General features: G+C 54.8%; 8 protein-coding genes across 8 annotated transcripts; 4 read left to right on the top strand and 4 right to left on the bottom strand.

Annotated features, from left to right (window-relative positions):
• Positions 1–870: 870 nt before the first annotated feature.
• Positions 871–1,394, bottom strand: EI97DRAFT_370148 (uncharacterized protein; the record flags this gene model as incomplete). The annotated part of the gene is made up of 2 exons (XM_033795220.1): positions 871–1,099; positions 1,165–1,394. The coding sequence occupies 2 exons, from the start codon at positions 1,392–1,394 to the stop codon at positions 871–873; spliced, it is 459 nt and encodes a 152-aa protein (XP_033656921.1).
• EI97DRAFT_430460 (Asp f 6-like protein) lies at positions 1,368–2,504 on the bottom strand. The gene is made up of 4 exons (XM_033797699.1): positions 2,389–2,504; positions 1,851–2,333; positions 1,567–1,802; positions 1,368–1,503 (listed from the first exon to the last, which is right to left on the bottom strand). The coding sequence occupies exons 1-3, from the start codon at positions 2,434–2,436 to the stop codon at positions 1,680–1,682; spliced, it is 654 nt and encodes a 217-aa protein (XP_033656920.1). The 5' UTR covers positions 2,437–2,504; the 3' UTR covers positions 1,368–1,503; positions 1,567–1,679.
• Positions 2,505–3,310: 806 nt separating this feature from the next.
• Positions 3,311–3,920, bottom strand: EI97DRAFT_439737 (uncharacterized protein; the record flags this gene model as incomplete). Its single annotated transcript, XM_033799576.1, has 2 exons — positions 3,311–3,809; positions 3,895–3,920. The coding sequence occupies 2 exons, from the start codon at positions 3,918–3,920 to the stop codon at positions 3,311–3,313; spliced, it is 525 nt and encodes a 174-aa protein (XP_033656919.1).
• A 461-nt stretch (positions 3,921–4,381) lies between these two features.
• Positions 4,382–6,781, top strand: EI97DRAFT_174407 (general substrate transporter). The gene is made up of 5 exons (XM_033793453.1): positions 4,382–4,861; positions 4,915–5,172; positions 5,224–5,369; positions 5,423–6,037; positions 6,105–6,781. The coding sequence occupies exons 1-5, from the start codon at positions 4,654–4,656 to the stop codon at positions 6,660–6,662; spliced, it is 1,785 nt and encodes a 594-aa protein (XP_033656918.1). The 5' UTR covers positions 4,382–4,653; the 3' UTR covers positions 6,663–6,781.
• Positions 6,782–7,088: 307 nt separating this feature from the next.
• On the bottom strand, positions 7,089–8,854 carry EI97DRAFT_464661 (kynurenine 3-monooxygenase; the record flags this gene model as incomplete). Its single annotated transcript, XM_033801430.1, has 2 exons — positions 8,507–8,854; positions 7,089–8,446 (listed from the first exon to the last, which is right to left on the bottom strand). The coding sequence occupies exons 1-2, from the start codon at positions 8,610–8,612 to the stop codon at positions 7,089–7,091; spliced, it is 1,464 nt and encodes a 487-aa protein (XP_033656917.1). The 5' UTR covers positions 8,613–8,854.
• Positions 8,855–8,978: 124 nt separating this feature from the next.
• On the top strand, positions 8,979–10,724 carry EI97DRAFT_492030 (methionine aminopeptidase). Its single transcript, XM_033802295.1, has 4 exons — positions 8,979–9,287; positions 9,341–9,742; positions 9,799–10,345; positions 10,400–10,724. The coding sequence occupies exons 1-4, from the start codon at positions 9,147–9,149 to the stop codon at positions 10,525–10,527; spliced, it is 1,218 nt and encodes a 405-aa protein (XP_033656916.1). The 5' UTR covers positions 8,979–9,146; the 3' UTR covers positions 10,528–10,724.
• Positions 10,725–10,870: 146 nt separating this feature from the next.
• EI97DRAFT_430455 (ER-derived vesicles protein-like protein ERV14) lies at positions 10,871–12,340 on the top strand. The gene is made up of 4 exons (XM_033797698.1): positions 10,871–11,328; positions 11,437–11,592; positions 11,649–11,715; positions 11,831–12,340. Exons 1-4 carry the CDS (start codon positions 11,228–11,230, stop codon positions 11,921–11,923), a joined length of 417 nt encoding a protein of 138 aa, XP_033656915.1. The 5' UTR covers positions 10,871–11,227; the 3' UTR covers positions 11,924–12,340.
• Positions 12,341–12,501: 161 nt separating this feature from the next.
• EI97DRAFT_370430 (WD40 repeat-like protein) lies at positions 12,502–13,985 on the top strand (the record flags this gene model as incomplete). The annotated part of the gene is made up of 3 exons (XM_033795232.1): positions 12,502–12,922; positions 12,979–13,481; positions 13,533–13,985. The coding sequence occupies 3 exons, from the start codon at positions 12,502–12,504 to the stop codon at positions 13,983–13,985; spliced, it is 1,377 nt and encodes a 458-aa protein (XP_033656914.1).
• Positions 13,986–14,086: the final 101 nt, after the last annotated feature.

The following is a 14,086-nucleotide window of genomic DNA, read 5'->3' as shown; positions in this document are numbered from 1 at the left end:
TGGGCAATGGCGCGGCCTTGCAGGGCCGAATGCAGAAAGCGAGAGAGCCAATTACCGAGAGTTGTATGCTGGATTGATGAAGAAGCCGAGTAAGGTGTTTGGAATGAGCGAATCAATCTCGGAACGGGGACAGCAAGGGAGAGGTTGGTTGTGGAGTGTGGAAGGTGGTTGCGCCCAAATATCTCTCCGCCTGGGCACGCTTCGGTGCCTGGTCTGTGCATCCGACCTGTCTCCGAACACTGCCCGCCAGTGTTGACACAGGGCTACAGTCTGGTGACGTGTAACGCCCGCCTGAACGGCAAGGGAGTTCGCAGGACCGAGAAAAGCAATAGCAGTCGCATGGAAGTGCCTCTTCCCAGGTAGAAATGCCTTCAAACGAGGGTTTCACATGGCGTGGGTAGAATCTGTCCTATTGAACCACCCTGAACCAGTTGTCTACCCTAGGGTAACCTGGAGCCGACATGCAGCGGACTGTTCAGTCGGACGTGAAAAGAGGCAGTGCTCCCAAACAAATTGATCGCGTTCGTCTTCCCCACTGTTGAGATGATGTTCCATCGCGCCAGGGAACATGGCTTTACTTCTCGGCCTCGAGCACCATCACCTCTGATGTTTCGAGGAGCATATCGTCTAACAGCAAAATGCCGAGAATAACCATCGCGTCGGCATGCGTACATCCTGCAGGTTTATCTCAAATCGTCCCGTCTTTCAAATCTGGAATTATGCGCAGTCTAAAGAATAGTTTACAAGCGACCTGTACCAAAGCAGTGCACTCAAACGCCATCAGTGTCAATGACCCAGCCCAATACTTAAGAGAAAGTCTTCAAGGGTCACTTCGGCGCTCCCGACCAACATGTCGATACTCAAAGAATGTCAATTCCACCCAATAATCCCCACCGCAACAGACGTCGGTTTAGCGCCCGAGTCCGTCATCACGGAGACTCTCCGCCCGATGATGCCCGAGTCGCCAACTCCAAGGTCCAATTTCTGAGGTAGCAGCGTTGAATTATAGTGATCTGGGTGCAGGGAGAATGAGAAGAGTGGTCTTGACTTGCATTCATCTAATGTTGGGCTTGCGGCGCTAGTGAGGTCACCGTCACGGCTGGCGGTGTGTTAGTAACGGTAATATTCATGAAAGTATATAAGTCTGAAGTAGAGGGATCTCACTGAATAATGATCTTATATCTTTCTCGTTGTTGAGATCTCGTTCCTTGAAGCGTCACCTCGGTCCCACAACTTGATGTTGTCCCCGCACGATTGAAGAAGTGGAGACGCCATTCTTCGTCTGCTCCGAGGTACGATGATGATGATGCTGATGACAGAAGGTGGCATTGAGGTGCTCGTAAAACAGCAATGGAGCCTCCTTGGCTTGCGCGAGTTGAGTTGCCGTGACACATTGTGCTTGCTGAGAGAGGAGGATATGTTGTTAAGTTTGACAGTTCTTGAATAAATCTGAGCCGTATGCAATCGACCATATATTGTTGGCGGATGAGGGAATAAATATAACTAACGAGGAGTCATGAGCGCCTTTGAGGTATACGAGCTGGTTGAGCAAGTTTGAGAGAGTACCTGATTGGCCAAATGCCAAGACCCGCTGCTCAACTACAACGGGTCGACTGCTTGAACCAGAAAGGCACGGAAGATGCGCAGTATGACGATTAGGTTTTGATTTGACTTGCGACCTAAATGGAAGCCTTGAAAATTCTGAAAGCATCGGCACGTGTGCCTTTGAACCGCTCCTCTGCTGTCTTCCAGTTGATTACATTCCAAATGTTCTCAACGTATGAGGCCTTACCGTTCAGATACTAGATGTCTGTCAGCATCTTGATGGGGATATAAGCAGTATGTCTCACCTGAAGGTAGTAGGCATGCTCCCACATGTCAACACCAAAGATGGGAGTTTCCCCCTTCCCAACGATAGGATCCTGATCCTTGGTCGTCACGATGGCGAGCCTCTGCTCCTTACCCGTCTCAACCTTGACGAGCCATCCCCATCCACTGCCCTGAATACCCAACAGAGCAGCCTTGAAAGCTTCGCGGAAACTCTCTTCATCTCCCCAAGTAGCCTTGATCTGCTTAATCAGTTCCGGCGCAGAAGACGATTTCGCATCCACGGAGCTGGCCGGCGCGAGATTCTGCCAGAAGAGGGAGTGGTTGATGTGACCTCCGGCGTTGAACTTGATGGCTTGCTGCAGAGAGACCTGAGTGGTGATATCCGAAGCATGCACAGCCTCGGCTTGGGATCTGAGAGCGGAATTCAGATTTGTAATGTACGTCTGGTGATGCTTGTTGTGATGCAGCTCCATTATCTGGGCGGAGATGTGGGGTTCCAGAGCCTGGAAGTGGAACGATCAGATCCGGGACAGGTTAAGCATTCAGTGGCAGACCTACATCATAAGCGTACGGGAGCGGTGGCAGGGTATAGGTCGGAGCAGACATGTCGCTGAATTCGAAGGGTTGTTGCGGGTGTTCAGACGCCAGAACAGCACGGAGGAGGACTGTGGAGATGAGGTATGAGCTGGTACGCATGTTGGATGGGTATATAAAGACCAAGAATCGTCAAGGTACTACTGTTCTGCACTGCACCAGCACTGATTAGTCAATTCTCTCAATTGGACGCAATGTCATGTCTTGTGGACAACACGGTGCTGGAAAAGCCCTTCCTTCCAAGATGGGCAATCTGATTGGGCTAAGGGACGTTCACTGACGTACAGACAGGTGCAAGTCTTTGAAGCACCCTGTGGCCGTATATTCCCGGCCGAGTATGCTTTTCTTGTTGATGGTGAAGAGTTCGAGATGAAAGCGTCAACCCTGGGAAGAGATGACGCTTCTCCTATGCCAAGCTCCAACCGCATATCTCAATCACGTGCATGCCTACAATTTTGAACAGGATGACCGTCTAAGACATACACACTTCCGCTCTCCGCCAATAATAATGCCCAACTGAATACTCATGCTCTCGATATTACAAGCTGAATCTCCCACTGCTCGGATATGACATTCAGATGGGAGACAGCGTTCCTTAACGCTGAAGAGACGGAACTGCATCTGCAGTCATATGGAAACCCCAACACTAACTTTTCATTGGCGGAGGACTTCTTGTACGACCAACAATTGACTGTCAACCTTGAGACGACACAGATGACAGGCGACCATGCTTCATCCCGCATCGCTCTCGTCTCCGGAATCCACACAGGGTACGTTTACAACTCGATATTCCTTAGCGCGGATGTGCTTTTGCCAGATACCATGAAATATTCCCATGCGTCACCCGGCCATCCGACCACTTCTCGGAGGAGACGGAGGAGAGCCTTCAAGTCGGAGCCTTCAAAACGAAAGGTCCGATGGACCGGAGGCGAACTTTACTGGAGTGTCCTCGGCTGTGCCACAACATGGCGTGCAGAGAAAAATCGCCGGCGACAGTAGTGGGAACAGTTACCCCATCGGACACGATTGGGCCCGTCCAGCCAAGTCGACAAACTCTGATGGAAGAAATGTGCTGAGCTAGCAGACTATGATGAGGGTCTGGGTGTGACTCGGAGCAACCGAGGCAGTTGAAATGTTGACTTTCTTGGGCGAAACATGGCACAAGAAAGCTACCGGGACTAGCTTCAAAAATACTCTCAGTCGAAGGTTCTGGTACGGCATTCAACCTCTCATCAGCACTGCACCGATGCTTCCGCATCAGGCGTTCTTCTTGATGCCTCTCCGACACGCCGTCACGTTGGTTGGACGGCCCAGGAGCTTGTGTGTTGTTCCTCTGTTCTGGAAAGTCTGAAAGCTGCTGGGTGGCGGCATTCCATCCCATCAACCTGGTGATCCATGGCCTTTCTCCACATTACCCGCGTCGCAGTACCGTTCCCCAGTCCCCGCGATGCAGGAAGCACTACTGCTTACTTTCCTTGTCCACTCTGACTTCGCATTTAGGCAAAATATATTGATCTACCACTAGTTCCCGTCTCCCCAGCCGTCACGACTCAGCGGGGCCCCGTATTGTTTCTCCCAACAGCACGACGTCAATTTCCTTTCATCCCATCAGTGTGCGACAAACTCCGGCGACGTCTCATAGGGTACAGGTATCTGGGTAATGGCCCAGCCGCAACCCCCCGATATAGTGCAAACGCCCTGGAAACCCCCCCTTCTTCCTCTCCTGCGTTGTGTACTACTGGGCCTCGAACTGTCAAACGCAACTGTGACTTTAAGAAATCCACGGCGTGGTTCGGCCGGCATCCAACAAAGTGGGCCCGCACCAACAACAGCTCCGATGCCCAGCGCCCACCAACACCAAAGCCGACTACTACCTCCGTACTGCGGCAAAGGCTTCGAACAAGCAACTGACCGTTACCATGGCTTGCGTTAGGCCTGGTCTCCCATCTCTGCCAATTGCCAATGAGCTTAACCGTCAATTTATCCGTCGCTTCGAAAGCTTCGGTGCAGGACACGCATGGATGAGAGAAACACGGCGCTGGCCATGATGGGGATGGGGCCGCGTGCCCGGTCCCATATTGTGGGCGTATCTTTGCTCTGCAGCTTGGATGCACTCTCGGTAGCAGGGTATAAACATTTGGCTGCTCCTCCCTCCGCGTTTACTGTCCTTCTGCTGTCAATCCGTTTCCATTCCATCCTCCTCCTCACGGGCATAAGGACATCAACACCATGGCCCCAGTTGGTGGTTCCGCTGCTGATTTCGAGCAGGCGGCCTTGGCCCGCCGTAAGGCTCTCTCTGGCGCCTCCGGGCCGCTGGCTTTGCTGAAGAACCTGAGGGTGTTTGGCATTGCCTGCTTTGCCTGCTTGGGAGGTCTGCTCTATGGCTACAACCAGGGTGTTTTCAGCGGTGTCCTGACCATGACTGCCTTCAAGCAGCGTACGTCTGCAATTCAAACCACCTGCCTTTCGGAGCTAACTCACCCCTTTCAGATATGGGAGACTACATCGAACCCAATGCCGACCCCTCCAAGTTGGAATGGAATGCCTCGAAACAGGGCTGGCTCGTCGCCATTCTCGAACTCGGTGCCTGGTTTGGCTGCATGTACTCGGGATTCCTCGCTGAGATTCTGTCCCGAAAGTTCGCCATCTTGGTCAACGTTGCCATCTTCATCATTGGTGTCATTGTCCAGTGCACCGCCGGCGTCGGCAATGGGCACAACGCCATCCTCGGCGGCCGATTCGTCACTGGTGAGTTACACGACAACCTCACGCTGCGATCCCATACTAATAGGATTTAAGGTATGGGTGTCGGTTCGCTTTCCATGATCGTGCCCATGTACAATGCCGAAATCGCCCCTCCTGAAGTTCGTGGTGCCCTGGTGGGTCTGCAGCAGCTCTCCATCACTCTGGGTATCATGATCAGTTTCTGGATTGACTATGGCACTGTAAGTAGCGGCGTCTCTTCTTACTCCCCCCGACCTCAGCTAACCACCCTCAGAACTTCATCGGCGGCACCGGCCTTGGCCAAAGTGACACCGCCTGGCTCCTCCCCCTCGCCCTGCAACTTGCTCCCGCTGTCCTCCTGGGCGTCGGCATGCTCTTCATGCCCTTCTCGCCCCGTTGGCTCGTCCACCACAACCGCGAACCCGAAGCCCGCCGCGTGCTCGCCCGGCTGCGCGGCCTGTCCCAGGACCACGAACTCATCGAGCTGGAATTCGCCGAGATCAAGGCCCAGTCGCTCTTCGAGAAGAAGACGCTCGCCGAGAACTTCCCCCACCTCCAGGACCTGAGCGTCGGAAGCGTCGCGAAGCTCCAGTTTGTCGCCATTGGCAGCTTGTTCAAGACAAAGGCCATGTTCAAGCGCGTCATCATCGCCACCGTCACCATGTTCTTCCAGCAGTGGACCGGTATCAACGCCGTGCTGTACTATGCCCCGACCATCTTCAAGAACCTGGGTCTGGATTCGAATGCCGTCAGCTTGCTGGCCACCGGTGTCGTCGGCATCGTCATGTTCATCGCTACCTTCCCGGCCGTCATGTGGGTCGATAAATGGGGTCGCAAGCCTACCCTCGTCATCGGCGCCATTGGCATGGCCCTCTGCCATTTCATCATCGTAAGTTGCTCACCCTCTTTTCGAATTTTGCTTCCACGAGCGACCGGCTGACTGGAACTGTCCGCAGGCCGTCATCACCGCCAAGAACCAGGACGACTGGACGCACCACCGCGCCGCGGGCTGGGCCGCCGTCGTCATGGTCTGGCTCTTCGTCATCCACTTTGGCTACTCGTGGGGCCCCTGTGCCTGGATCGTCATCGCCGAGGTGTGGCCCCTGTCCAACCGCCCGTACGGCATCGCGCTGGGCGCCTCGTCCAACTGGATGAACAACTTCATCGTCGGCCAGGTCACGCCCGATATGCTGGAGCATATGACGTACGGCACGTACATCTTCTTCGGCTTGCTGACGTTCCTGGGTGCGCTGTTCATCTTCTTCGTGTTCCCTGAGACGAAGGGTTTGTCGCTGGAGGAGATGGACATCCTGTTCGGATCGGTGGGTGTTGCGGAGAGGGAGAAGGAGAGGTGGGCTGAGGTGCATGCCGAGGTGGGATTGGATGATATCCTTGCCAGGGCCGGTCTCAGTCCCCAGGGAAGCGATGCTCACGTTGGTGCAGCGCAGGGGGAGAAGGAGGCTGAGAAGACGGTGGTGGCGGAGGAGCAGAAGGAGAGTGTGTCTGCTGCCTGATTGTAAGAGAGCATGTCCCTACGCAGGTGAATGATCCTGGACGCTGCAGGGTCGAAGGGGGAAATAGGTGACTAGGGGAGGAGGTGGAGGAGTCTTGTATATTGCTGGCGGTGGAGTTGGGAAACCTTCTTTTGAGACTGATACCATTTAAGCGCTTGACTTTCGAGAGGATAGCGGTTCTAATACATATATACAATATGCCGTCTACCTGAACGCCAGTCTCCCATCCCGGGATCGTACCTCGATGGATTAGATTGTCCCTCTGGTAGATTTATTGCCCACTCTCGGTTGCGTTCATGACCCCCTCTCTAAGGTTTACCCCTCTTCTAGAAGCGGTCACGTAACGATTGCGACGATCTGTATCCCCCTTTCTGGATCTGAATCATCATCCCTCATAACCCTGAGCGACTTCACATTCTGATACACTCACTCCCACCCCCTCACCACCCCTACTACTCCCCTCGCAATCCAACAACATCCCAACAGAACCCCCCTCTTCACCCTCGCCCACCCCCCACCTCTCCCCCAAACCCACATCGCGCCCAGAACCCCAACCCCCAGCCCACCCACCGCGCAATTCAACACCCTCGCCTGCCACGCCGCCCTGCGCTGCACCTCCGAGTACGGCATATTGCTAAACGTGACCCTCGAGTACTGCGTCGCGAAGCCCAAGCCGGGGAAATAGACATCGAGCGTCTCCTCGATCTTCTTGCGCAGCAGGTAGAGCGGCGACTTGACGTCCGAGGCCATTTCGCGGTAGTTGCGGAGGGCGAGGTCGTTGATGGTGTGGGCGTCTGGGGTGCGGACCTTGGAGTATTGGTCCAGCGCTTTGGCTCTGTCGGTGGGGTATTGGTCCAGGAAGTCGAAGAGCACGCGCACGTCCTCGAGGCCTGCGTTCATGCCTTGGCCGTAGAAGGGGACCATGGCGTGGGCGGCGTCGCCGACGATGACGCCCGACGAGGAGAAGTGGTAGGGGGTGCATTTGATGGTGATGAGGGGGAGGTGGGGGTTTTCGTTGTACTGCTTGACGAGTTCGTCGGCGGGGATGAGGTCCGGGACGACTGCCGGGAATTTGTCCTGGAAGTAAGCGACTAGGCGGTCTGGGTGGGCGTCGAGGTCCGAGAAGCCCTGGCGGGTGAGGAAGAGGGTCGAGGTGAAGGTTTGGTCCTGGTTCGGCAGCGCGATGAACATGGCCTCGTCTTGGGGCCAGATGTGGAGATAGTTGGGGGGAAGGCGGTACTTGCCGTCCTTGGGCGAAGGAGCGACGTGGAATTGGCACCAGAGCTTGTCGATGTACTCTTGTTGGTAGGCCACCGGTGTGAACTTCATCAGATGGTACCGCACGGCTGAGTGGGCGCCATCGGCGCCAATCATGAAGTCGAAGGATATCTCGATCTCGGTGCCACGGCTACTGGGGTCGGACGGGGTGCGGCGCTCGAACCAGGCAAGTTTCTTGTTGAAGTCGACGCCGACGACCTTGTGGTGGAAGAAGAGCTTCACGTTGGGCATGGACTCCAAGGCGTCCAGGAGAGTCTTGTTGAGACTGGTGCGGTCCAATGCGAGGAGGTTCTTGCCTCTGGCATCGTACAGCTGGGCCTCTCGCACATACTTGCCCTGCTTGCGGAGGTGCAACATGCGGCCCTTCATGGGGGTGGTGGAGGAGACAACATCCTTGACCAGAGTGGTCAGGCCTGTCTGGCGGAGCGAATTGACGCCTCTCTCGGATATGGCCAGGTTGATGGACTTGGTGAAGTTGAGGGGAGTGGTGGCTGGGTCGCGGAGGTCTGATTGTGGTCAGATTCATCAGTTGATCTTAGGTGCCCAGATAGGTAGGACCGTCATACCAGGGCGTAGTTCGTACAGTTCGACGTGATACCCTCTCACCGCAGCATAGAGAGCGGCCAGGGAACCGACGGGACCGGCACCCACGACGACAAACTTTTCAGGCATTTTGAATGACTTTTAGAAGAATAGAGAAAGAAATGACAATCAAAGTTAGACGACAAAGCAGAAGAAAGCAAGTGATCTTTTTGGTGGGCAACTTGTATAGTGAAGTCTGAATGGGTATCTTAGTATGACCTTGTGGTGAGAGAGTCTAAAAGTATCATCATTGGAGGTATTCCGAGCCAAAGGAGAAATGACTCTGGCGGGAAGGTTAATAATAAATGTACATGAAAAGTAGAGAATTCACTGGGATAAGTTGAATCATCGTCCTGGTCCGGGTTCGGAGGAGAACTGCAAGCATGTATGACTAAGCGGTATAAATCAGATGCCCCGCCACCAGCGCCACTGGTCGCTTCTCAAGCACTGGGCAGTTGCCGACATTCACCCAATGTCTGCAGCCCAGGGCTCGCGCTAGCTTTGTGTCACGACGCACGACACGCAGTCAGTGAATTACCCACTCTCCATTCTGCTCTGCCTCGCTATATTCGCGGCTGTACGTCTGGAACGAACCCTCGATTTCTCTTGTAACAAAGAAGAAACATGGCGGTGGAAACCCCTACTCCGCGCAAATGCTTAGGCCAGGATTGTGAGAACGACGCGACTACACTGCAGTGTCCAAACTGCCAGAAACTCGGAAAGGAGAGCTTCTTCTGCTCACAGGACTGCTTCAAGCGCAACTGGGTATGGGTGCCACTTTGACTTCTGCTTGCTTCATTGCTAACCATGGCCCCCAGAGCGAGCACAAGAAGCTGCACAAATCCAAAAGTAATCTCCTCGACCACCTCTTCCCTCCCAAGGTTGTTTCTTACCCCGACCCAGCAACAGGCCACTTCAACCCCTTCCCCACCTTTCCTTTCACAGGAACCCTCCGACCCGTATACCCCTTGTCGCCCAGGCGCGAGGTCCCCGCATCGATACGACTCCCAGACTATGCGAAGGACGGCATACCGCATTCGGAGCAGGTGTTTGTTGGGAGGAACAAGATTGCGATCCTGAACGAGAAGGAGATCGAGGGCATGCGCAAGGTGTGCAGGCTGGCAAGGGAAGTGCTCGACATAGCGGCGAGAGCGGCCAAGCCCGGTGTGACTACAGACTATATCGACGAGGTTGTCCATAAGGCGTGTATAGAGAGAGACGTGAGTTCCTCAAAAATGATGTCTGATGTCGAATCCGGGAGCTAATCAGAGCCTAGTCTTATCCCTCTCCCCTGAACTACTGTCACTTCCCCAAGTCGGTATGCACGTCGCCCAATGAGGTGATTTGCCACGGCATCCCCGACCAGCGAGTACTTGAGGATGGAGATATCCTGAATATCGACGTGACGTTGTACCATGGCGGCTTCCACGGCGATCTCAACGAGACGTACTACATTGGTGACAAGGCGCTGGCGGACCCGGATTCGGTCCGTGTGACGGAGACGGCAAGAGAATGTCTTGACAAGGCCATCGAAATGGTCAAGCCCGGCGTGCTCTTCCGGGAGTTTGGCAACACGATCGAGAAGCACGCAAAGTCGAGGGACTGTAGCGTGATCAAGACGTACTGTGGCCACGGCATCAACCAGCTCTTCCACTGCGCGCCCAACATTCCGCACTACGCGAAGAACAAGGCTGTCGGCCAGGCCAAGCCAGGGATGTGCTTCACGATAGAGCCCATGATCAGCCTGGGTACGTACCGTGATAAGACATGGCCGGATAACTGGACCAGCGTGACACAGGATGGCACCAGAACGGCACAATTTGGTATGTTTTTTCTGACCTCCTGGCTGGGAGCAAAGTCACTAACAGGATGCACAGAGCACACGCTTCTCGTCACCGAGGATGGTGTCGAGGTCTTGACGGCAAGGCTGCCAGACTCGCCGGGTGGGCCTGTTCCCATGCCAGCAGCCTCGACTGGCGCCGCAACAGAGGCTCCTGCTTCGTAGTGCAGCCATGTAAAACTTCTGGGCTGGAGGGACATTGGTTGGTTGACTTGCAGGCGTTGCCGGTTCATGATATCCCATAGTTGCGAAACGGAGGGTCGTCCTTGGTTATGTCATGCTTGGGAGATGCATTCTGAACACCTATACAAGGATAGAGTACGATTCATCACTTCCCCATGGCCTATATGCCTGTGTCTGGCTTTGATGGTGTTGCTTGTACTTGTAAATATCATGTGAATCGGCCTCGGAGCTCATTGATCCGCACAGCTCGTCGAGTCTAGCGAAAAGTGCACGGACCCCCGATAGATGTTGTGCGGAGCAGGTCTCAGCAAGTCTCTCCCTCACCCAACGTCATCCCAACCTCAAGCTCTCGCAGCCTTCTCTCCCACTCTTTCCCTCTTCAAACCCAGCCTCGCGCCGTCTTCACAGTGCCATCCCATCGCCCCGTCCATCCCATCACGCTCGTACAGTTGCAACGTCGAGAGCTACGCCACGCCTCTTTCCGGTCTACAACACTACGCCCCCGCCCCATTGACCTAGCTTCTTGCGCCTAGCCCGAGTCCTCCCCACCCCGCGCTCCCTTCCGATAACCTCACCTACGGCCTTGTTCGCGTGAAAAGGAGCGCCGCATCTACCCTCCTCATTTCTTCCCGCATAGAGCACCGCTTGGTCCGGAGCGCTACACCGCACAGCAGCCCCCACAATGTCCGGAGAAGCCTGGTTATATCTGTTGGCGGTGTTGATAAACGCCGTCAACCTGTTCCTGCAGGTCTTCTTCACCATCATGTACAGTGATTTGGAATGGTGCGTGTATCCGTCCGAGGTCGCCTTGAGAAGCAGAGAGCTAGGCTCCGCTCCAGTCTGGGTCCTGGGGCACCATCTCCTGAGCACGCGATGCTAATACTGCACCAGCGACTACATCAACCCCATTGACCTGTGCAACCGTCTTAACACCTACATTGTCCCCGAAGCCGCCGTTCACGCCTTCTTGACCTTCCTCTTCCTCATCAACGGATACTGGATTGCGCTCATCCTCAATCTGCCGCTCCTCGCCTGGAATGGAAAGAAGTATGTGGAACTCTGGAGACGATCCCAGATACGGGATGATGACTGATGTGGTGCAGGATCTTTGAGAACCAACATCTTCTGGATGCCACCGAGATCTTCAGGAAGCTGAATGTGCACAAGAAGGTATGCCAGGCACGCGCATAGATCCTTCTTTTCTCCCTCAATTGAGCCATGCGTCATGGTCCTGCTCAGGGAATATTGCCACGTTGCTTGAGACGGAATGCTAACCGTCGCATAGGAATCCTTCATCAAGCTCGGCTTCCACCTGATCATGTTCTTCTTCTACCTCTACAGCATGATTGTCGCCCTCATCCGCGACGAGTCGCACTAGAGGAGCGGCCTGTAGCGTGCAGTGGGACATGTAGCTTGGCATCTATCACAATACAACCAGGGGGCTTCGATTCGCTTGGGTGCACGGCGTAGAAGATACCGTTAGAGCCGCAGGGAGCGGTTCTTGCGGAGGCGAGGGGATGGTGGACCAGGGAGGTGTGGCTTGTAAGAAGAGACAAGAAGGGAAAAGAAGGGGATGAATTGAGTGGTGGACGGATCCGACGGAGATGGGTGGCATTTCGAGAAACGTAGGGCCTTCAGGTCTTATGGGCAATGAACCAATGTTAATTGTATATGAGTTGGGGAACGGGATAATGCTGGTCTGGACTATCTGGCTCCCTTGGAGAGGCATATGCTTGTCACTAGACCTTAATCTTGTATCTCTTCGACCTAGATCCATAACAGTCCAAGTTACGCATATGGCGGTGTGATTGTATAGGCTCTTGGCATTCATTGCTTATGTCATTCACCCAACTTCACCTCACAGCTCCGACAGAGAAACAAGCCCCGCTTTGGCCATTATCGAACAAGGTCCTTTTCGAGGTCCCTCCTACATCCACCTGCCCTCGAACCTACAGCATGTCGGCGTCACGCGGTTCTGGCCGGCTACCCACTGGATTTGCGGCCGAGACCTTCATCAGCGATTCTACGTTTCGCCAGGCGCACCGCGCTGTCGACGGAGGCTCCGGCACCAACTCCAAGAAGCGAAAGAGAGAGAGCAAGGGTGATAGCAGTATCGTATCCGGCGCGGGGGCATACAAGGGGCCGTGGGCAAAGTATGAGCAGGTACGGCCGGATGCTGCTTCAGACGAGGAGTATGGCGAGGACGTAGAGGTGGAGATAGTGTACGAGGAGGACGAGATAGCACCGATACCCGAGGCGCCGAAGAAGCTGGCGGGGACGGATTATCGCGATACGGATGCCGAGGGGGAGACGAGTGAGTTTGTGGGGAGTCAAGAGTTTGACTATCAGGGGAGGACGTATATGCATGTTCCGAATGGTATGTTGTTGGTTATTTGGGCGCTCTGGCGTGAGACTTGATGCTGACATGTATAGACCTTGATATCAAACTGACGGGCGAGCGCGGCGACATCAAGAACTACCATCCGAAGAAGCTGATACACACATTCAAGTACCACCAAAAGGCCATAACGCAAGTACGATTCTTCCCCAACAGTGGCCATCTACTCCTGTCGGCCTCTGCAGACTCTAAGATTGCCATCTGGGACGTTTATCACCAGCGGGAGCTGCTAAGGACATACTCGGGTCACACTAAGTCGGTCAACGACATCGACTTCAACCCGGGCGGGACGCAGTTCATCTCTGCAAGTTATGACCGGTACATGAAGCTGTGGGACACGGAGACTGGGAAGTGCCTGAACAAGTTCACAACGGGGAAGACGCCGCACGTTGTGCGCATCAACCCGAGCATACCGCATGAGTTCCTGGCGGGGATGAGTGACAAGAAGATTCTTCAGTACGACACAAGGAGCGGAGAGATGGTGCAGGAATACGATCACCACTTGGGACCTGTCAACACCATCACCTTCTGCGATGAGGTTCGTATCAAGCCATAAGTCAATCTTTGTTCATGACGCTAACAGATATAGAACCGCCGTTTTGTCACGACGTCGGACGACAAGTCGCTGCGGGCGTGGGAGTATGGCATCCCCGTACCGATCAAGTTCATTGCCGAGCCGTACATGTTCTCCATGGTGCGATCGTCGCCACACCCGTCGGGCAAGTACATTGCATTCCAGTCGTCGGACAACCAGATAGTGGTGTACTCGTCGACGGACCGGTTCCGGCAGAACCGCAAGAAGAGCTACCGGGGCCACAACGTGGCGGGGTACGCGCCGGACGTGGCCATCAGTCCCGACGGGCAGATTGTTAGTTCTGGGGACAGCGGGGGCTATGTGTGCTTCTGGGACTGGAAGACGTGCAAGATGTGGCACAAGATCAAGGCTGGGGATTCGCCGGTGCTGGCGGTGCAGTGGCACCCGAGGGAGACGTCCAAGGTGATTACAGGCGATGGGGAGGGGCGGTTGCAGTATTGGGATTGAGGGGGGGGACAATGACGATGGTAGAATGATACCCATTTGGCACAGGATTCGGGGTGCCATGGCCGAGGAAAGGGCCAGTCTGTTCGACTGCGGCGAGCATT

This window comes from Westerdykella ornata (assembly GCF_010094085.1).
Source record: "Westerdykella ornata strain CBS 379.55 unplaced genomic scaffold EI97scaffold_3, whole genome shotgun sequence".
NCBI classification, from domain to species: Eukaryota; Fungi; Ascomycota; class Dothideomycetes; order Pleosporales; family Sporormiaceae; genus Westerdykella; species Westerdykella ornata.
Note: the sequence above shows the minus strand (reverse complement) of the source record. Positions and strands in the feature narration are given on the sequence as shown.